Source organism: Glycine max, chromosome 18, assembly GCF_000004515.6.
Source record: "Glycine max cultivar Williams 82 chromosome 18, Glycine_max_v4.0, whole genome shotgun sequence".
NCBI classification, from domain to species: domain Eukaryota; kingdom Viridiplantae; phylum Streptophyta; class Magnoliopsida; order Fabales; family Fabaceae; genus Glycine; species Glycine max.
The window spans coordinates 48,358,833-48,382,484 of NC_038254.2; the positions used below are offsets into that span (position 1 = coordinate 48,358,833).

Here is a 23,652-nt window from a genome sequence, read left to right on the forward strand (position 1 = left end):
ATTATATAACACATATGTGACACCCTTTATCCTGACATACATATAAGGAAAGGAAACATAGAATAGTGGGAATAATTTAAAAATATTTACTTCACAACTCAATATAAAACTTCTCAACGGAGTAAAAGGTTCATATTCACCAATTAACCAAGTTAAAACTTATCGGTAAGAATATAAAAACATGTTTTGGCTTCAAACAAAGATTGTACCATCCTATTAGAAGTAAATCATGTTCAACTGCATATCGCAAACTAACATATGATAAAAAAACATAAAACCCTAAGCCCCAATGTCACATCCTATTAGAGCATGGTGTCCCAGCATCCTCTAGCATGAGCTTCTCCATAGCCATCCACCTAATCATCTGCTCCCATGAATATAAGGTTCGAGATCATCATAGGATCCAAACACAAACAACACACAGAGAGTGAGTTATCACATTACTATCTAATAGAGAGAAGTGAGACAACATGTAGATATACATATCATATAAATAAAATACAGCTTACTTAAACACAACTCACGTCATTCCACCACTTATTGTGTAACATCACGTCTCAACACAACATGTCTCACACATTTTCAGATCATTCATGTACTCAAGGATTAAAACACAATATCATTCAACCAGTCAATAATGATCAATACACAAACATTCTATAACAAATATACTAAGACTCAATCCTAGATGATATGTGATACCATGTTAGTGAAAAACCTCGTTTGGTGCCCAAGAGTATATGACAAGATAGACCACACACTGATAAGTCAGATCACTCTCACTAGGTGAAATCATAGGGAGACCAGTCAGGATCACTCTATCTAGAATGCTCCAACCATATAGGATCAACATAGACTTAGAGGAGTACTCAAATCAAGTATGTTTACCACCAAGGCCTAGACTCTGAAGAGTTCGTCAAGGCCTCTCCCTCTTGATTCAGGTCTAACCTAGAAAATATTTTAACATACAAACTCTATCTATGAACTATACAAAATACACGACTTCTCAATTGTTCTCAAAATAATTTTAACCCGTCGCACCTCAAAGTGATTCAACTTGTCGGGTTCCGATAGTGGATCCCATCACAATACTCGTTGTGCAAAAACTCGTTGTCCTCAAAAGACCCATAGTTATGTAATTGTACGGTCCATAGCTCATAACTCAATGCACATATCTTAATACACGTGTTATCTCACAATTTAACATACTCAACTTGCCACTTACACATAATTGATCACACTTTCATAATCCCATGTTATCATGCCTCATGCATCATATACATATCACACAATAATAATATTAATATGTTATGTCCATATGATTAATCATCTCATTAAAATAAACATTTAAAATCATATATGTCATTGGAGTTTGAGCATGAGCGCTCTCAGGTTAAGCACGACCGTGCTTAACCACTCTAGCACGGGCGTGCTCATGCAACTCAGAATGGTCATGCTCAAGGAGCACGACCATGCTCACATGGTCAAGGTCAACTCATCACTGCGCCTAAGCATAAGCGTGTTGCTCATCAAGCATGGGCGTGCTTGATGAACTTGATGATGGGCACAAGCGTGCTCTCATCATGCATGACTTCAGAAACAATTGATTTTCACTAAGCACAATCGTGCTACTCATCAAGCATGACCGTGCTTCGTGAAAAACCTCTGTTTCGCGAGCATGAATGGGCTCGATTCAAGCCCCATAAACTATTCAAAACACAAACAAATTATGCATAAATATTTCTCACAACATGAGTAAAATTTGAGGAAGATTGTTCACCATCTCAAGGTATTTTATTTTCCACAACAAACTTGTTCATCTAGTGCCAATAAACCTTTTACCTGTGTCATATTTTTTTTCCCTTTTCTTCTTATTGTTGTCACTACAAATGTTTGACACAAATGATAATGATTACTAGAGCCTGTCAGAGAACACTCGCATTCTATTTCTCAGTGCTCCTCCCATCAAAGACGCAACAATTACCCCAAACAGGTTCTAATTCCAATTGATTTTATATCTGATTATTATAATTCCACAGATATAGTGGTAGACGGATAAAAATAAAGTGATGCCTAGACTTATGTCCTGACTATGATTATAGGGACATACTGACATGCATACCTTAGTGTATAATGGATCCAACTCTTTCCTAACCTCTTTTTTTTTTCTCTCAAACTTACACTTGTATGTAATGAACTTTATTGGCTTGTTTAAATAACATGACTGATATGTAAAATTCTACACCATCAACATGACAACAAGAGTTGAATCTTAAATTGCTTTCTTAGAACCTTCAACATTCTTTTAGTCTAACATTTTGGATTTACATTCTTAACTTTGATAAATTGTTGGACTGAAAAAACCAGTGACGGGAAGCCAACAATGACAAATGAGGCTTGTGGAATACATTCAGAGGCATGCTTGGATGTGTGTCGCAAGATTGTTGAAGATATACTTTTGTAACTGCATAATATTCTATTTTTCAATTTTTAAAATAGGATTTAGTAAATAAGTTGATTCCCTATATTTTAGGAGTAAGGCAGTTTTAATGGATTAGCCTAGTCAAATAAGTGGTTCTTATCTTTAAGGAGCAAGTTAGTTTTAATATTCTGTTTTGCTAATATCTTGTTATCTAATTAGTTTATCTTTTGCTATTTATTGTATCGCTGTTGAGAACAATTTGGAATTAGAATAGAATAATTCTATTTCCTCCGCATATGCATTGTCTCTCTTCTTTCCTCTGTTTTTTATAATTTTCTCCTCAAAACCAACAATTGGTATCAGAGCCTTATTCTTACGGGACCTCTACCATGGAAGGTGAAGCAAGTTTTTTTCACATAACTCTTCCAATCTTTGATGGAGAGAATTATGATCTTTGGGAAGTGAAAATGCAATCCTACATGGAGTCTTTGGATTTATGGGATGTTGTGGAAAAGGATTATGAAATATATCCGCTGCCTGAAAATCCCACCACGACCCAAATTAAAAATCACAAGGAAAGAAAGATGAAGAAGGCAAAGGCGAGGTCATGTTTGTTCACTGGTGTTTCACAAATGATATTCATCAGAATCATGACTCTTAAATCACCCAAAGCAATTTGGGATTATCTGAAAGAGGAATACGCTGGAGATGATAGAATACGAAGCATGCAAGTGTTGAATTTAAGGAGGGAATTTGAGCTTCAAAGGATGGAAGAGTCAGAGACAATCAAATAATACTCAAACAAATTGTTGGGTATTGCCAACAAGATAAAGTTGTTGGGAAGTGATTTTTCTGATTCGAGAATTGTAGAGAAAATTTTGGTAACGATGTCGGAGAGGTATGAAGCATCTATAGCTTCATTGGAGAACACAAAAGATCTGTCGAAAATCACATGGACAGAAGTGCTACATGCCCTGCAAGCTCAAGAGCAGTGAAGGTTGATGAGGCAAGATCGTGTTGTCGAAGGTGCTTTACCCGCCAAACATCATGAAGTTGATGAAAGCAAAAAGGATTTTTTCAAGAAGAATCAACCAACAAGCAGCGAAAACAGTGCAAATAACCAAAACAAAGGTAAGGATAAAAAGAAAAATTATCCACCTTGTTAGCATTGTGGCAAAAAAGGTCATGCACCTTTCAGATGTTGGAGGAGACCAGATGCAAAATGTAACAAGTGCAACCAGATAGGGCATGAAGCGATGATCTGCCCCAACAAAAATCACCATGATGAGGGAGCTCAGATTGCTAATCAAGAAGAGGAGGACCAACTATTTGTGGCCACATGCTTCTTGAGTAGTGAATCAAGTGAAAGTTGGTTGATTGATAGTGGTTGTACGAACCACATGACAAATGATAAGACTCTATTCAAGGATTTGAAGCCAACTAATGTCTCAAAGGTCAGAATTGGGAATGGTGGCCATATTCCAGTAAAAGGAAAAGGAACTGTTGCAATTTCAACGTGTTCAGGTATCAAATTAATATCAGATGTTCTTTATGTACCTAACATTGACCAAAACTTGCTAAGCGTAGGTCAGTTGATTAAAAAGGGATTTAAAGTGTCCTTTGAACATCAACATTGCTTTATCTATGACATTTTTTGCCGGGAAGTTCTAAGGGTTAAAATGAAAGGTAAAAGCTTTTCATTTGATCCAGCAGAGGAGGAGCATACAACCTATTTCACTCAAGTCACACCCACGAAACTCTGGCACAAGAGACTTGATCATTGTCATCTTGAAAGAATGCTAAACATGAAAAAAAGGAAATATGCAAAAGAAAATTTGATGAAGTTTCAAATGGAGGAATGCAAATCTGCTAGCACACTAATGAATCAAAATGAGAAGTTCAAAAAAGAAGAAGGTGTTGATAACATTAATGAAGGATATTATGGGAGCTTGATTGGATGTCTAATGTATCTCACTACAACAAGGCCAAACATTCTATTTGCTCAAAAGAACAAAACTGAATTTTTTGTTGACAATCAAGTAGCCATTGCTATTGCAAACAATCCCGTGTGTCATGGGAAGACTAAACATTTCAACATCAAGTTCTATTATTTGATAAAGATGCAACAAAGTGGTGAAGTGAACTTAATTTATTGTAAGTCTAAAGATCAACTGGCTAACATGTTTACAAAGTCACTACCTATCAACAAACTTGAACTCAAAGAATTGGAGTTTGCAGTTCCAAAAGCAAGGAGGAGTGTTGAAGATATACTTTTGTAACTGCATAATATTTTATTTTTCAATTTTTAAAATAGGATTTAGTAAATAAGTTGATTCTCTATATTTTAGGAGTAAGGCAGTTTTAATGGATTAGCCTAGTCAAATAAGTGGTTCTTATCTTTAAGGAGCAAGTTAGTTTTAATATTCTATTTTGCTAATATCTTGTCATCTAATTAGTTTATCTTTTGCTATTTATTGTATCGCTGTTGAGAACAATTTGGAATTAGAATAGAATAATTCTATTTCCTCCGCATACGCATTGTCTCTCTTCTTTCCTCTGTTTTTTATAATTTTCTTCTCAAAACCAACAAAGATGAATATCAAGGCCATTGATCTGTGGTCTGATATTCAGAAAAGGGATAACTGGCAAGATGTTTTCTTCATGTAAGTATAGTGTCATATATTCCCCTTTATAGAAAAGGTTTAAATATGTGTTTCCTTCACTTGATTTGTTGTTTTGGTTGTTCTTTAGCGACAGAATACATTTTTCAGTTGAGGGAAACAAGATAGTGTTGAAAGAGATATTGAAGGTCCTGAAAGAAGCAGAATGGGAACCAACTGTGCACTGGAAGTCAATGCCAAATGAGTTTGAGGAAGATTCACCCTATGATCCAGTTGCACCTGATGGAAGATCAACTGTTAATCTTTCCAACTGGTCCTTCCCTGACGATGTGAAATGGGACTAAACTTTAATAAGGGTATTGAAAACTAATATAGACTTGCCCCAGTTCATAGAATTCTTTGGCAGCAAACTCAAAATAGAAGTATTGTGCCTAAAGATATGTGGTGCTTGTTGTTTCTATGTGATCAATCATAAATGGGGATTCATTTCTCCATGGTTTCTCAGCATAAGTGTTTGTAAACTTCTGTTAATTTGTAGTTCTACATTTGTTCTTTGATGAGCCAATTTAAATTTGTTTCAGCGTCTTATGGTTATGTCTTCAATCTATCAAATTAAAGGTTAAACATATACTTGACATTACAAAATAAACTGGAAAATAAACGAGGAAATTCGCCTATAGTGACAGAATAGTTGTTGAAGCATTAAGAAAATACGCTAGCAATCTAAATCAGTGTTTGCTACTGTTAAATGATGTTGTTGGTGAGTCCGCTACTTGAAAATGGGAACACCAGGGATAACCTCGGCCTTCCCACTTATGAGAACCTTCAACAAAATTCTGTACATTAGACCACCTGCTAAGACCTTGTTTAATGAGATTGTTACTCTTCAGGAGAGAGATCGGTATAACTATTGAAAGAATCTATGTCCCAGAGCAGCAACTTCTGAAGCAAATTCAAGGCTAGTGAGTGATTATTATTCAGGTTACGTGCTGGATTTAATAGTGATAACTTACCTTTTTTTTTCTTTTCAGAGTCGTCACAACTTGTGATCCTGTGGATCAACCACTCATGGAAAGGGGGATCATACTATGAAATTGAGATTTGAGCTGTTCAGCATGGACTTTGACACAGACACTGGACACGGACACTTCTACACAGCTAACATCTAAAATCTAGGACGTGGGGAGACAGCATATGCACACAAACATAGAGACTCTAATGAAATAAAATATGAGGAACATATATCAAAATATCTAAATTGATGGTATATTCATCTTTTTAAATCAAACTTCTATGTTTTTTCAAGTGTATGAGTTGTGTAAAGGTGACAACTTAATGTTCAAATCAACAAAAATAGTTTTTAAATTAGACACCTAATAAGAAGCATCGGACTAGTGCCAAAGTGTGTCGGTGTCGAAATCATGTCCAACATGGCAAACAAGAGAGGTGTCCGTACTTCATAAGACTTTAGTCTGCATTTGGGGTGGAAGCTTCAGCTCTATATCCTGATTTGAAATACACCATTGTGGATGAGTACCTCAATCAGTTTTTTGGGAAGCAATCCTACTTAATGTGTTTGTTCTCTTGGTGAAACTTTCTTATTTTGTAATTAAAGAGAATCATGTAATAGCAGTTGACTTGTTGGGATGTGCTTCTCTAAGAAACTATGTATAAAGAAATCTATTCTGTGTTATGCTATTCTATGATAATATTTTTATTATGTGTTTGTTGATGCCATCAATTATTATTTTAATTTTCTTATATGAAAATTCAGGGTAAAATATAACTCCCAATAAAAAGGGCAACATGTTCCGCACGATAGTCTCAGCCTGTAATAATTAAACTAAATCCATATCTTGAACTTGTAGCGACCATCTAAAATGCTACTGAAAATATTTGGTTTTTACAGGCAATAAATTAGGCCTTTACCGACCGCGGAAACCCTGGCCAAAATCATATTGTAGCTAAATGTTTTACTGATCATTTCTATTGTCGGAAAAGGGAAAAATAATTTCCGCCGAAACTTACTTTTGGTGTTGTGTGATCGCATCTTAATTAGCTCCATTTGTTGTCGTTATTGCTGTTTTTGGAGTACACAAGTGCCCTCTAATGTTTCAATATTTGGGTGGAAATTGGTGCTTATTAGGATTCAAACAAAAGCAAATTTGAGGGAGAATGAAGGAACATTTTGATACAAGACCTTGAATACTCTTTTCCATTTTGCTGCACAGAGGAGAAAACAGCAACCCATACTATGTTCTTTTTTTTTTTTCGTCACTTATTTGGAAATACTGCTATGGGGTGTTTAGGATCCTAGTGTTGTTGTCCATGGTCTCTAAAGACCATCTTTTACAACATGCATGCGATTGTTAAAGAAAATGAACAAGGCATGGTAATTTTTGTTTGGTTTGTCTCGGTTTAATCTATTTGACTACATAAAAACAATGTTATTTTCTATTATGAGGTCCCTAATGTCAAGTGTGTATTTGAGCTGATTAAATTTAGATCTTGAATATGGTTGTCTAATAAAATGAAAAAATTCTCTTTATCTTTTTATGAATGGTCAATGAATCCCATATAATGTTTGAAGGGATTACAGGTTCTCAATATAATGTTGTAGGATATGTTATAGAAGGATTGAATAAACTACTATAGTTATTTTGGTATGTCTGCAGGTTGGTGAACAGCTCATTTTATGTATTTTGCATATGGGTTTGGTATCCTTATCTAATATACTTTATTTTGGCTGATCAAGAAAGGAGATATTCAACAACTAAAAAAATAATTGGATATAAATCACATAAAAAAATGTTAAGATGCAACAACCAAAATATTATTGAAGCCTATAATTAATAAAAAATCGCACCATGTGGATTGTGCGCATGTGAATAGATATCTATTTAATCTTGAACAAGTGGATTACCTTAGACACAAATTTTCTAATTTCACGTGGTTCCCTGCAGAACGTGCAGCCAGCGCAGTATTGGTTAAAAATCATTAAATTAATTAGAGGATTAAAATTAATATGAAAGTTTTTATTGTTATGTGAGCCTTAATTTTTTTTACCTATTATCTTTGAATAATTATATGTAGACACCTGAACTTCATAAATATCCCGTTAATATCTAGTATTTCTTCTTATATTTTTTCTTATCATATTATATTACCAATCATATCTACAATTCTTTATTCTCTCTTTTAGCAGTCAATAATCATGATTGTATATGCATGCATCAATTTCCATTATAGAACACAGATCCCCCATTACAATTGTTGAGTGATTTGGATAGTCAATTGCCATAAACATGTACTAGCTAATCTACTCCTAGCTAGGTAGAATCTCTACATTAGAGAGTGAACTCTCTTCTTCTCTTTGAAACTCATAACTGAATAAGAAACAGAAAAACAGAATAAAACTAACTTCTCTTACAGAGCAACTAATCATGCCATGCACGGACTCAATTGCATTGGGTGGCAATATTCTTTTCTTGACCTTTTTCCCTCGTCTGATCTTTCTCTTTTAAAATGATCATCTTACCCATCCAATTTAAAATATCCTTGCACCAAATAATATTAACTCTGACTTCAACACGGATTCCACGTTTAATGCTAAAGAAACAAGAACAAAGATTAAATAAAAGAATAGTAAGAGCATCTTAAAAAGATAAAAAAAAAGGAAATGATATGTGAGTAGGTGAATAATTTTTCAGCTCACTATATCTTTAGTATATATTCAACGTTCAAGAGAAAGAGTGAGAGAGAAAGAGAGATGTCAGGACCATTATTAAGGCCTCAGTTTGTTATGTTCGGTTCTTCCATTGTTCAGTATGGTCTTTATGATGAAGGTTGGATGGCTGATCTTTCTCACTTGTATGCTCGCAAGGTACTTTTCTTCTTCCCATATGATCGTGTATGAAATTGGATATGATCGTGTACATATGTGATATTGAGTTATGACCTCAACCTTAAAGAATGCTTCTGATATGTATGTATGTCAACTTTTAAATTACGATAACGACTTTGCTGCTTTGTTATTGGTAACTTTTTTTTGTAAATATTTGAAAGTCATTGTTGAGTTTTGTGTATGCCCTTGTTTTGGAATGGTCAGCCTCTCTTCTCTATAAACTTTTGCGTAATTATACTAATTCTCCTTGTGATTTCTTAAGATTGCACACAACTCTCCTACTTTTTTAATGTTTACAGCAACCTCTGTTTTAAAAAACGGTCTGCAACCGTGATTTGGGCCAAATATCAAGATTTTTTAATTGTTTGTGATCACAATTGAGACTGCATCGGTATTTATCCGCGATATCAACAAATGCGATGAAACGTGACCGCGACCGATATTTAAAACCTAGTCTTTATGAAGGTATACAGTATAATGATTTTCAAATAATTAAGGGAGGTGAGTATAATGTACAAGAAATATAGGTGTAATATTTTTCAAATAATTAGAGAAGTTAGTGTAAAAATAGAAAGAGAAAAAGGAGTATCCGGAGAAATTTGGCAAAACTTCAGCAAGTTACTCTAATGCTTTTTTTTGTCAAAAAAGATCATTTTAAATTATGTATGTACGTCTCCTCTTTAGCTGATTCATTACATTCATAACTTATCAAAGGAATGTGTATTCTGTCAATTCCCCATAGTTTTGCTCGATGCCAATCTTCATATAAATGTGTTTCTTTTAGACTATATGAAACTTATTTTATTTTTGCATTATATTTGAAGTATAAAGGAACAAGAGTTCACTCAATGTAACACCATGCCTTAGTTTTTGCAACGTCAGTAGAAAGATGAACTGAATTTGGGAGCAATAATACATTGGCAAATGATTTTAACCTATTCAACATTGGCATGACATAGGTTGATATAGTTTTGCGAGGATATGCTGGTTGGAATTCAAGGCGTGCTCTGCAGGTTCTGGATAAAATCTTTCCTAAGGTATGGTATTCACCATCTGAGTGCTTCTGTTAATAAGAAATTTCCCCTTCTGAGTGAAATTTGTTTCCCTTTCTTAATAAATGTTAATTTCTTTTAGGGTACGGTGGGATGGGGTGTTTTAACAAAAGAGGTCAAAATCAGTTCGTCTAAAGTGTGGTAATAACTGGTTGATTACATAATTTAATTAGAAAATACTGATAATATAAAAGATTTTTACCCCATCATTCAATCATAGATTTGTCAATCATAGTTAAGATTATTTCTAATTTATTAATATTACTAATAATGCATGAAAATTAAACTATTGGTTAAAAGTTTACAGGTTACAATTTACTTTCATAATTTATTTTATACATGCATGTTTTCAATTATAATCTCAATTGTTGTTAACCTTCAAACCAACAGTTATTACTACATTTTATCCTCGAAAGTTCAATAAGAGTCATATCTGTCAAAATTAACCTTCCTACTTTCAGCAAATGATTTTTATTTGCATCAATTAGCTTGAAAATATATCCTTTACTTGTCTTAGAAAATTGCTTCGACATATTTGGAAGATTATTCTGATCTTTAATTATCATTAAATGTACAATGATGAACTTTTTGATTAATGGCTTATGTGATTAATTTGATTCTTGATAAGACTCTGTCAACTTCTCTAATTCAGGATGCCCCTGTACAACCTTCATTGGTCATTGCCTACTTTGGTGGTAATGATTCTTCTACTCCCCACTCATCAGGCCTAGGTCCTCATGTGCCTCTCCAAGAATACATTGAAAATTTGAGGAAGATTGTTAACCATCTCAAGGTATTTTGTTTTCCACACCAAACTTGTTCATCCAGTGCCAATAAAACCTTTTTTTACCTTTGTTCACTGCTTGCACAAATGGGATTTTTTTTCCCTTCTAATTATTGTAGCTGCAAAAGTTTGACACAAATAATAAATGATTTGTTAGAGCCTCTCAGAGAACACTCGCATTCTACTTCTCAGTGCTCCTCCCATCAATGATGCAACAATTACCCCAAACAGGTTCTGACTGCAATAGATTTTCTATTTGATTGTTATAAGTTCACAAAAATAATGCTAGATTGATCAATAAAATGATGCCTAGACTTATGTCCAAGCCATGATTACAGTGACGTGCATACCTTCGCTCTCTTCTCAAACCGGCACTTGTATATCATGAACTATATAGGTTTGTTTTATGTAGCATGGGTGATATGTAAAAAGATTACACCTTCAAATTAAAAACAAGAGTTGAATTTAGTTTAAAGGTTGGCTGGCTGCTTTCCTAAAACCTTATACATTTTTTTTGTTAGACTTTATAAAAGGGTAAAGAAAGACAGATATGATACTTTAGGAGCAAGAAGATGAGAAGAAAATATGTTAAATTCTTTTTTCTAATCTTACTTTGCATCTCATACATCACTTATTTATAGAACTCTTAAGAAAGTTTAAGAATTATAAATTTTTTTGGTAGATAACAGTTTAGGTGAGTTGGGTCCTAGAGGCTCATTAAGGTCAGGGCAAGAATTATAATATATTTAAATATGAATAAATGAATAGTGTGTTATTTAGAGAAGCCCTGTCGTTACTGGAAACTGATGTTGTATCATAAAGATTAACTTATTAGAAATTTCAAAATGAACTTCTAACACTTTTATCCTAATTTTTTTTAATTTAAATTGTTGGAGTGAACGCAGTGATGGGAAGCCATCAAGGACAAATGAAGCTTGTCGAATATATTCAGAGGCATGTTTGGATGTGTGCCGTGAGATGAATATCAAGGCCATTGATCTGTGGTCTGCTATTAAGAAAAGAGATAATTGGCAAGATGTCTGCTTCATGTAAGTGTGTGCTCTCATATGTAGTGTCCCTCAATTGAAAAGGTTCAAATTTGCATATTCCTTTCTTTCATTTGATTTGGTGGTTTTGTTATTTTATAGTGATGGAATTCACTTGTCATCCGAGGGAAGCAAGATAGTGTTGAAAGAGATACTGAAGGTCCTCAAAGATGCAGAATGGGAACCAAGTCTATATTGGAAATCAATGCCAAGTGAGTTTGATGAAGATTCACCATATGATCCAATTGCACCTGATGGAAAGTCAACTATTAATATTTCCAACTGGGCCTTCCCTGGCAATGACAAATGGGAGTAGACTACTTTATTATGTGCATTGAAAACTATATAGGCTTGCCTCCAATTCATTGAATTCTTTGTAACAGTCTCAAAATAGAAGTCTTGTGCCTGAAGATATGTGTTGCTTATAGTTTCTGTATGTTCAATCATAAATGGGGATTCAATTCTCCATGGTTTCTCAGCATAAGAGTAACTTTTGATTTAGTTTTACATTTGTTCTTTGATGTCTTATATATGGTTTTATCTCTTCATTCTAACGGTTATATATACATGTTTTCTTTGTTTAGAATATAGATGATAATTGTTACTTACAAAGGTTGCGAGGAGAACATTAACAGTGGGATACATGTTGAATTATGCACAATGACTTCAATGAAATTAGAATAGAAGATAACTGTAAAATTGTAAAATTAGAACAATTGTAAAATTCTTTATTACATTTAGTACAAACATATAACAATTCCACACTGTAATAGCTGCAATCCACATCATAGCAGTCGCACTGCCTGCAACTACAATGGCCGCAACCACAATCACAATGCAACTGCAATTTAGAATCATACATGTAGTTGACACAACAAAATAAACTGGAAAATCAATGAGGAACTTCTCCTATGGTGATTGTAACATCCCATTTTTTCATAAATAATTTAAGAATTTTTTTAGTAAAAATAATAAAAATAAATAAATAGAGTAAATAATAGGTCGTAAATGCCCCTAGCTATAAATAGCAACATGCTAGGTTTTTCAGACAGACTCCTCAGCCTCCTCTGTCTCTCATTTTCGTTTTTCCCCTTCTCCTCTCAAAACCTTTTCTTTTTTCCGCAGCCCACAAAACCTGTCTCAGAAAAACGATGATCTCGGACTCATTAACCGTTGGATCGTCGTGAAATTTGAGCACCACGTTCGCAATCCAATTTCGAGCATTCTCACCGTTGGGAATTGCAAAATCATGTCTGAGCTTAGAGGAAACCCCTTCGCATTGTAACTTTTTATTATCCCGCAGAAACCCAAAACTGTCTCGGTAAAACTACGATCCCGGTTTCGTTAACCGTTGGATATTCATGAAATTTGGATATGTTGCTCGAAATTCAATTTCGCATACTCTAAACGTTGGGATTTGCGAGATAATATTCGTGGTGGGAGAAAAAGGAATCGCATGGAGACAGTACAAGCGGAGGCTTCAATCTCTTCTCCGTCTCTCTGACGTTCGAGAATTCTATCGGAGCAATCGGAGGAAAAACTTGAGGAATCTCAAGGAACTGCTATAGATGCCGTTATCGTTGTCGGAAGACACGTGAGTCCGCTTAGAGGTAAGGGATGAGTTATTCACAATTGGGAAATAGTGAGAACATGTGTAGGGATCCTTAGAGATATCAATTGGAATGGATTTTTGGGTGTTTTTGCAATTTCATTTTATCCTTATAATTATTACAGTGAATTATATATGTTTGACAGACCAATTGTTGTGAAATTGATATGCTATTATGTTGAGCATGAACCCTATAAATTGAGTACTTTTTCTAATTAATATGAATTGATGAAATAAAATAAGGAGAAATTTAGAGAGAGATATTGATTTTGTATTTTCTCTTTTTCTTGTGCATTGAAAGCTTACTTTGAAATTTGTGATTCAATATGATGTATGCCAGTTTATAGATATAGAGGTAGCTATTTATATTAATAATTTATGTAAATAATATTGTAGAGTGTTGTAGTATGATTCCAAAAATTATTAAGTGTTGGAGTTTGAGAATATTATGGTTAAATTTCATGAACATGTGTATGTTGTACCTTATGAATATCATTGACAATGTTATGAGATGGTTGATGTGATGTTATGAGATGTTAAAGTGTGGACATGATATTCGATTGTGAATAAGTGGATGTGTTAACACTTGATGTTACATTAATTATATCGTGAGCTATGAATTATACAATAACCCGACCAGTGTTTATGCGCAGTGTTAAAGAGAAAGTGTAGGTTCCTAGTTAGGAACCAGTGTTAAATTGTAGCGCAATTGTGTTAAACATGTTTGAAACATGAGTGTGAGGTCGTGGTATTGTATAATTCATGAACAGTGCTTATAAATGAAATATGTGATGAATTGTGGAATGATATGTTGCCTTGAGATTATAATATTGTTATTGAGATTGAGTAAAAGTGTAAAGTAGAACAGGTGTTGAATTGTGAGATATGTGAAAACATGTGATGGTGGATTGTAACATTATGAGATGTGAAATTGTGAATGAGTTTTGGTTGTGAATAAGTGTGTGATTAACTATTGATGTGACATTATTTGTGTTGTAAGCTGTGAATTGTACAATAACCCGACCAGTGTTATCTTGAGAAAAGTGTAAATGCGCAGTGTTAAAGAGAAAGTGTAGGTTTCCTATTTAGGAACCAGTGTTAAAGAGAAAGTGTAGGTTCCTATTTAGGAACCAGTGTTAAATTGTAGCGCAATATGTTGTACGTGCTTAAGACACAAGTGTGAGGTCGTGGGTATTGTATAATTCACTAGCAGTGTCTGTGTGTTAAAATGATTTTAGGGGTTGGATCTGAATCAGGAGGGAGAGGCCCTGACGGACTCTTCGGAGTGTAGGCCTTGGGGGTCACCGGGTTTGAGTGCTCCTTTAAGCCTATGCTGATCCCATATGGTTGGAGCATTCTCGCAAAACATCGTGACCCTGACTGGTCTCCCTATGATCTTGCTTAGTGAGAGTGACCTGGCAAACCTATTATGTGGTGTGTCTTGTTATGTACTCCTAAGCGCCCCAGGGTGGTTTTTCACTGACATGGTACCACATTGCATATAGGCTTGAGTCTTAGCATAACTGTCTCATGCGCTTGCTAATTGTTTATTATGAAATTGATGTGTTATTATATCTTGATCAGAGAATGTGATTTTTGTGTAATGTGATTGATGATTGAAAAGTGTGATTGATGGATGAAAAGTGAACTTTGAATGACAAAGTGGTGGAATTACGTGAATTACGTGTAAGTAAATTTTATTTAGTTTATATGATATGTATATCTAGTTGTCTTGTTTCTCTATTAGTTAGGAATGTGATAACTCACTCCCCGTGTGTTGTTTGTGTTTGGATCTTGTGATGATCTTGAACTTTGTGTTCGGGGGAGCAGACGACTAGGTGAATTGCTTTAAGGAACATTACGCTGAAGGACGTCGAGACACAACGCTCTGATAGAATGTGACAGTGGGACATAAGTTTTTATATTAGTGGCATGATGTTAGTCTATTTTATTTTATTTCACTGATTTAATAAAATATCTCTGTAAATTTTGATGGCCTTATTTTGAGCCAAATATGTTTCAATAAGTTTTAATTGATAATAATGAAGTGAATGTGAACCTTTTACCCGTGTGAATTTGGTTACCAATATTTTTATATATTTTGTTTATTTATATATATGTCGAGGTAGAGGGTGTCACAGTGATAGAATAGTAGTTGAAGTCTTTAAGAGAATATGCTAGCCATCTTATCATACACCTAGATAAGAAATTATTGTTATGATAACCCGACATGGTTCCTACCTGTAGAAAACATTTAACTACATAACGAACAACAAGACTCTTCCAAACATCATCCATAACATCCTTAGTCATCTAACAAGAATGTCAGTTCCAAGTCTAACTATCAATGGTCAAAAGAAGTGTTTATTAATTTTTTGTAACAACAATTAGCCGAAAGGATCCAATTAAAAAAATAGTTTAGGGACCTAATTAAAATTGTCAAATATTTCAGGAACTTACGAATCAATTAAAAGATCATCTCGAAATAAAAAATATATATACACAAGTACGTATACGTAATTTTCACTACAAGAAAATCGTAATTTAGAGAGGGATTGCTTCCCTAGAATTCGAGGACTAGAAGACCTCCAGAAAAGGGAGATTAAGAGAGGAAATTTCTGATTTTATTGCTTGCCTTTCCATTACATTCTCGCTTCATATATATAAGCATCTAATGCACAACTAATTTATTCTTTCAGCAGGTCCTAGGGAGCAAATAACAGAATGGATATTCTAGCAGACAAGGCATCTTCTCCTTCCAATGACATACTGCCAGCTCAGCTTTTAGGTGCAGGATGAGTCACGAAATCATCCAAGTGGTGTGGCCTGCTTGATTTCCTTTTAGTGCTTGTCTCCTTCTTGTCTGCTAGCCATTCTTCTGTGCTGGGTTGCTTCATCATAACATAGGCCGTGGTGATTTCTATCAGGGAGGTAAGGGAAGTCATTGGTGGATTGAAAAATGTTGTTAGGCATGGAACTAATCTGATACCATATAGAGAATATAAAATAGGATTTTATTCAACATATAAGCACAAGAGATGTATATATAGAATAAAAGAGAATAACAGAACCCTAAGTTATCTATTAAATTATCTATAACTTAAATTAAGTTTGATTTCAAATGAAAACAAACTAAAAGATAAACTTGAATTATCATGTCAACAGTCCAATACGAAGGTCCTTACATTGAGTTGTTGGAGGGTGGTGGCAAGAAGCTTTGGGCATTGGGGCCATTCAACCCTGCAGGTATTGAGAAGAAGATGCAAAAGGAAGACACTCATGCATGGAATGGCTTGATAAGCAAGAGCCAAATTTGGTTATATATGTGTTTTTTGGGACCACAACAAGTTTCACAGAGGAGCAAATCCAAGAGATTGCAACAGTGTTGGAGAAAAGCAAGCACAAGTTTATCTGGGTGTTGGGAGATGCTAATAAAGGAGGCATCTTTAATGGAAATGAGGGAAAAAAGGCATGAGCTTCCAAATGAGTTTGAAGAGAGAGTTGAAGGCATGGGGCTAGTTGTGAGGGACTGGGCACCCCAATTGGAAATTCAGAGCCACCTTTCAACAGGAGGGTTTATTAGTCACTGCATGTGGATGAAACTCTTGTTAATTTGGAGAGCTTAACCATGGGGGTGCCAATAACAGCATGACCTATGCACTTTGACCAGCCAAGAAACACGGTTTTGATGACATATATAGGTGCTCAAGGTTGGTTTGGTTGTGAAGGATTGGGCAAAAAGGAATGTGTTGGTTGTTGGACATTTTAGCGTAATTGATCTCTTTATTATGTTAAAATAAGAGTGCACGCTTGTTTTAATGTAATAACGAGATGTTCGGTTTAGGCAAATTTTGGAAATTACATGGAAGTGACTTTCAGGAAAAGGCAGTTTTTAAAAAAGATAAAACTTCCATCAACCGCCAAAAACCACCTGTTCATCAACCGCCAAAAACTACCTGTTCTTTGATCATAAATAATCATTCTGGTTCAGAAAGCATTACGGGTGACAAAACATACAAGACCAAAACAAAACTCTTGAATTATAATCTTCTGATTTTATCCGATTGAACAATTTTGGTTGAACCCCGAAATTTGATTCAATCTGAAAGTGTTATACACGACTTCAGATTTATCCAGTATTATCTCGATTTTCAAATTAACCAACAAAAGATTGAATCAAATTTTTTCGAGATGACGAATGATAGTTCGAAGATGACAAGCAAGTTTGCGAAGTTGGACAAGTTTGAAGGGCAGGATTTCAGAAGATGGCAGAAGAAGATGCACTTTCTCTTGACAACATTGAAGGTGGTGTATGTGCTGAGTACACCAATGCCGGTGTTTATGGAAGACGAAACTCTGGATCAAACAAGGAAGCGTTCGAAATGGGAGAACGACGATTACATTTGTCGTGGACACATTCTGAATGGTATGTCTGACTCTCTCTTTGATATTTATCAAAATGTTGAGTCTGCTAAGGAATTATGGGACTCTCTTGAATCCAAGTATATGGCAGAAGATGCCTCAAGTAACAAATTCTTAGTTAGTAATTTCTTTAATTACAAAATGATTGATTTGAGGCCTGTTATGGAACAATATAATGAACTGCTGCGGATTTTGGGTCAGTTTACTCAACATGATTTGAAAATGGATGAATCCATTGCAGTTTCATCTATAATTGATAAACTGCCTTCTTCTTGGAAAGACTTCAAGCATACCTTGAAATATAAGAAGGAAGAGTTGACTCTGGTTCAACTCGGTAGTCATTTCATGATTGAGGAGTCGCTGAGGGCTCAGGAAATTGACAAAGTCAATGATAAAAACGTAGCAGGTTCCTCTTCCGTTAATATGGTAGAGGAAAGTGGAACAGTTAAGCAAAATTACAATGCTAAAGGTAACAAACGAAAATTTCAAGGAAATAAGAACAAAGGTCCAAACAAACAGACAAAATTGTGATGTTGAAAGTGTGGGAAACCTGGTCATTTAAAGAGGGATTGCCGGGTGTTCAAAGGAAAGAACAAGGCTGGTCCAAGTGGGTCTAATGATCCTGAAAAGCAACAAGGTCAGATTGTAGTGAATAATTTTAATTCGAATACGAATTCAAATCATGTATCACTAATATCTGATGCATTCTATGTGCAGGATGATGACGTTGCTTGGTGGTTTGATTCGGGAGCAACAAGCCATGTGTTCAAAGATCGTCATTGGTTCAAGGAATTTAGACCAATCGATGATGGCTCTATTGAGAAGATGGGCAATGTTGCAACTGAACCAATCCTAGAATTAGATTGTGTGAATTTAGTTTTTACTTCCGGAAAAAGTTTGTATTTGGATAATGTCTTATTTGTACCTGGTATTCGTAAGAACTTATTGTCTGGTATGGTTTTAAATAATTGTGGTTTCAAGCAAGTACTTGAAAGTGACAAGTACATCTTGTCAAGACATGGTTCGTCTGTTGGATTTGGTTATCGTTGTAATTGAATGTTTAAATTAAACATCGATGTTCCTTTTGTTCATGAATCTGTTTGTATGGCCTCGTGTAGTTCTATAACTAATATGACAAAATCAGAAATTTGGCATGCTAGATTAGGACATGTTCATTACAAAAGATTAAAAGATATGTCAAAAACAAGTATGATTCCTCCTTTTGATATGAACATTGAAAAATGCAAAACTTGCATGTTGACCAAGATCACTAGGAAACCTTTTAAGGATGTTAAAAGTGAGACTAAAGTCTTAGACCTTATTCATAGTTATTTGTGTGATTTGCATGCTACTCCATCATTAGGTCATAAAAAATATCTTGTTACTTTTATTGATGATGCATCAAGGTATTGTTATGTATATTTATTAAATACAAAAGATGAAGCTCTTGATAAATTTAAAATTTATAAGAAAGAGGTAGAACTTCATCAAAATGGGCTAATCAAAACTCTTCGTACGGATAGGGGAGGTGAGTATTATGATCCGGTTTATTTTCAATCTACTGGAATAATACATCAAACTACAGCTCCCTATACACCACAACAGAATGGTGTAGCCGAAACGAAGAATAGAACCTTGAAAGAAATGGTGAATTCCATGTTATCCTATTCGGGTTTAAGTGAAGGATTTTGGGGTGAGGCTATGTTGACAGCCTGTTACTTGTTGAACCGAATTCCTAACAAAATGAATAAGGTAACCCCATATGAACTTTGGCACAAAAAGACACCAAATTTGAGTTATCTCAAAATTTGGGGATGTAGGGCTGTAGTCAGGATTATAGAACCTAAAAGGAAAACCATAGGTGAAAGAGGTATAGATTGCATATTTATTGGATATGCTGAACATTCTAAAGCATATAGATTCTATGTGCTAGAATCTAATGATTCTGTTGCTGTGAACTCGGTTATAGAGTCACGGGATGCTATCTTTGATGAACAAAGGTTTACATCTATACCTAGGCCAAAGGACATGAATTCCATGTCGAAAGTCTCAGTTAATATTGAGGATATACCTTCAACTAGTACTGAAACTAGAAAGAGTACGAAAGTAAGAAAGGCTAAGTCATTTGGTGATGACTTTCAACTCTATTTGGTTGAAGGGTCAAGGAATGATATTGAATTTCAATATCAATATTGCCTTAATGTTGAGGAAGACCCAAAGACTTTTAGTGAAGCAATGGCTTTAAGGGATGTTGTATTTTGGAAAGAAGCAATCCAAAGTGAGATGGATTCCATCATGCAAAATAATACCTGGAAATTTGTTGACTTACCTCCTGGATGTAAGCCATTAGGATGTAAGATGATATTTAGGAGAAAGATGAAAGTGGATGGTACTGTTGACAAGTACAAAGCCAGATTGGTTATCCAAGGCTTTAGGCAAAAGGAGGGTATTGATTTTTTCGATACATATGCTCCTGTTGCTAGGATATCCACTATTAGACTGTTGTTAGCACTTGCTGCTATCCATAATCTGGTGATTCACCAAATGGATGTGAAAACTGCATTCTTAAATGGTGAATTGGATGAAGAGATATACATGAAACAACCTGAAGGGTTTGTTATGCCAGGAAATGAAAATAAGGTGTGTAAACTGATGAAATCTCTTTATGGCTTGAAACAAGCGCCTAAACAATGGCATAAAAAATTTGATGAGGTTGTGTTGTCTAGTGGTTTTGTTCTAAACCAAGCAGATAAATGTCTATACAGCAAGTTTGATACTCATGGCAAAAGAGTTATCATTTGTCTGTATGTAGACGACATGTTGATCTTTGGTACCGACCAAGATCAAGTTGATGAAACTAAGGCATTTTTGTCTTCTAAGTTTGATATGAAAGGTATGGGGGAGGCGGATGTGATCTTAGGAATAAAGATCAAACGTGGAAACAATGGCATTTCCATCTCTCAATCACATTATATTGAGAAGATATTGGAGAAATTTAATTTTAAAGATTGTTCTCCGGTAAGTACTCCCATTGATCCTAACCTAAAGCTATTACCTAATAAAGGTGTAGCAGTGTCTCAACTTGAATACTCAAGGGCGATAGGATCACTCATGTATGCAATGATTAGTACTAGGCCTGATATAGCTTATGTTGTTGCTAAACTTAGTAGGTTTACAAGTAATCCCAGTTCTCATCATTGGCAAGCTATGAATAGAGTATTCAAGTACTTAAAGGGAACCATTGACTATGGTTTGACATATACTGGATTTCCTTCAGTTATTGAAGGTTACTCTGATGCAAGTTGGATAACCAATATGAAAGATTATTCATCCACAAGTGGTTGGGTATTCCTCCTTGGAGGAGGTGCTATCTCTTGGGCATCCAAGAAACAGACCTACATTACAAATTCAACAATGGAATCTGAATTTGTAGCTTTAGCAGCAGCTGGTAAAGAAGCTGAGTGGCTAAGAAATCTGATCTATGAGATTCCATTGTGGCCCAAACCTATACCTCCCATGTCTATCAGGTGCGATAGTCAGGCTACTTTGGCTAAGGCATATAGTCAAGTGTATAATGGGAAGTCTAGACACTTGGGTGTTAGACACAACATGGTTCGGGAGTTAATCATGCATGGTGTGATATCAGTGGAGTTTGTGAGAACTCAGCATAATTTGACTGATCATTTAACCAAAGGGTTAAGTAGAGATCTCGTGAAAAGGCCGGCTGTGGGATTAGGATTAAAGTCCATCTGAAATCTCTTATGTTAAGATACCCAATTCCCATCTAATATGACATTAGGTGCTGAATTCAATGTGGAAAGCTTAACATGTAGAGATTGGAACACATCATCAAAAGTATCCCAAAAGGTATGTGTTCGGTTCTGTAAGTTAAGGAGGTTGAAGTATAACTCCTCAATGGTTCTTTTGAAAAATTACATTTGCAGGTGCAAGAAAGAAAAGGACTACCTATATAAGCATGAAGTTTAGCCGCTTCAAGAAGCTGGGACTTGGCTTTGATATGCTTATGAAGGATAGGGACACAGGCTAGTAAACTAGTGTCGAGCAAGAGTAATGTTATAAACTATTGTGCAGATTATCTTCATGTATTCATTATGAATAGAAAGGGTTCAATCCTTAGTGACACCCTGATATTCGAATATTTGAAACGTGTAATTTGCTAAGATGAAATTCAATCGTCATGATATTTCATCTATGCAGTAGTTTGTGGTATGTTATGATTTTGGTGATTTAATCGGTAATTACACTAAAATGGGGGAGGTTTGTTGGACATTTTAGTGTAATTGATCTCTTTATTATGTTAAAATAAGAGTGCACGCTTGTTTTAATGTAATAACGAGATGTTCGGTTTAGGCAAATTTTGGAAATTACATGGAAGTGACTTTCAGGAAAAGGCAGTTTTTAAAAAAGATAAAACTTCCATCAACCGCCAAAAACCACCTGTTCATCAACCGCCAAAAACTACCTGTTCTTTGATCATAAATAATCATTCTGGTTCAGAAAGCATTACGGGTGACAAAACATACAAGACCAAAACAAAACTCTTGAATTATAATCTTCTGATTTTATCCGATTGAACAATTTTGGTTGAACCCCGAAATTTGATTCAATCTGAAAGTGTTATACACGACTTCAGACTTATCCAGTATTATCTCGATTTTCAAATTAACCAACATTGGTTAGTGCTTCAGTTGTTGAGAATGTTGTGAGAAGGTTGATGGAAACGATGGAAGGTGATGAGATGCGATGGAGAGTAATGAGGCTTAAAGGTGCCCTCCATAGGTGCATGGATGCAAGTGTGGTTTCTCGCATGGAAATTGATTCTTTCACTGTTCATGTTACTAAATAGTCTTATGAATCAATTCATATTAGTGTGGTTCCTAGTTGGTTCATCAATTTAATGCAAAACATGAAAATATACCCCATAAGAGTCATATATGTCAAAATTGACCTTCCAACCATCAACAAATGAATTTTATTTGTAACAATTATCTTGAATAATATTATATCCAGTAATTGTCTTAAAAATTGCTTCAGCATATTTGGATGATTATGATTATTCAACGAGAAAAAGTATTATGTACTCAAAGTGAAAGTATAAAAAAATTTATACACCAACTCCAACTCATAATATATGATAAATTTGTTGATTTTTAAAATAACTATCTTAAAATAATTCAAATGATAATTTATGATTGAATGACAATATAAAATTAATTTATACTGTGGAGTGCATATACATTGAACTATTATCCTTATTTAACTAAAATATGCTTGTAATTCCTGATAAATATCTAAATTTTATGTTTGTTTTTTGATAAAAAAAAATTTTGCATTGAGTCTCTAATAAAAAAATAATTTTATTTTTGATCTTTGACAATTTTTTTTTTATTTCTTGACAAATTAATAAATTTTATATTTATTTTTTAATAGTTTTTTATTTGTTATTAGTCTTTTTTAAAGGGACTAATAACAAATGAAAAGAATTTATCTTCCTTAAGATAATTATATAGGCTTAAATAATTTCATATAATTTTTAAAGTTATATTACCATCAAGATTTTGGTCAGATATCTTTACTCATAACATTATTGTTGTATACTTGCTTGTATAGGAAAAACCTATGTAGTATCTACTGTGTCTAAGCCATTGACCCTCATCACATAAGGCTAACTAATAGAACAAAACATTGCTATGGACAACTGGAAGCAAAAGGCAAAATTTAGATTTCTACAAAGTGAAACAAAGTGGCTGCAGGCAGACCTCAAAACTGCT

At 34.5% G+C, this 23,652-nt stretch overlaps 2 protein-coding genes and 1 pseudogene across 2 annotated transcripts; all 3 read left to right on the forward strand.

Moving 5' to 3' along the window:
- Positions 1-1,759: 1,759 nt before the first annotated feature.
- Positions 1,760-5,387, forward strand: LOC100788945 (GDSL esterase/lipase CPRD49; the record flags this gene model as incomplete). Its single annotated transcript, XM_003551506.1, has 5 exons — positions 1,760-1,789; positions 1,920-1,993; positions 2,368-2,443; positions 5,015-5,085; positions 5,174-5,387. Coding segments are annotated over 5 exons (465 nt in total), but the record flags the coding sequence as incomplete, so codon positions are not given.
- A 3,414-nt stretch (positions 5,388-8,801) lies between these two features.
- Positions 8,802-12,336, forward strand: LOC100527807 (SGNH hydrolase-type esterase superfamily protein). Its single transcript, NM_001250782.2, has 6 exons — positions 8,802-8,926; positions 9,907-9,984; positions 10,652-10,792; positions 10,941-11,014; positions 11,689-11,832; positions 11,932-12,336. The coding sequence occupies exons 1-6, from the start codon at positions 8,813-8,815 to the stop codon at positions 12,143-12,145; spliced, it is 765 nt and encodes a 254-aa protein (NP_001237711.2). The 5' UTR covers positions 8,802-8,812; the 3' UTR covers positions 12,146-12,336.
- A 4,257-nt stretch (positions 12,337-16,593) lies between these two features.
- Positions 16,594-22,727, forward strand: LOC121173966 (zeatin O-glucosyltransferase-like; annotated as a pseudogene).
- Positions 22,728-23,652: the final 925 nt, after the last annotated feature.

Coding starts and splice junctions, on each gene's coding strand:
- LOC100527807 (NM_001250782.2), top strand. CDS start 8,813: ATGTCAGGACCATTATTAAGGCCTCAGTTTGTTATGTTCGGTTCTTCC. Junction 9,985..10,651: donor TGGATAAAATCTTTCCTAAG/GTATGGTATTCA, acceptor TCTCTAATTCAG/GATGCCCCTGTACAACCTTC. Junction 11,833..11,931: donor TGGCAAGATGTCTGCTTCAT/GTAAGTGTGTGC, acceptor GTTATTTTATAG/TGATGGAATTCACTTGTCAT.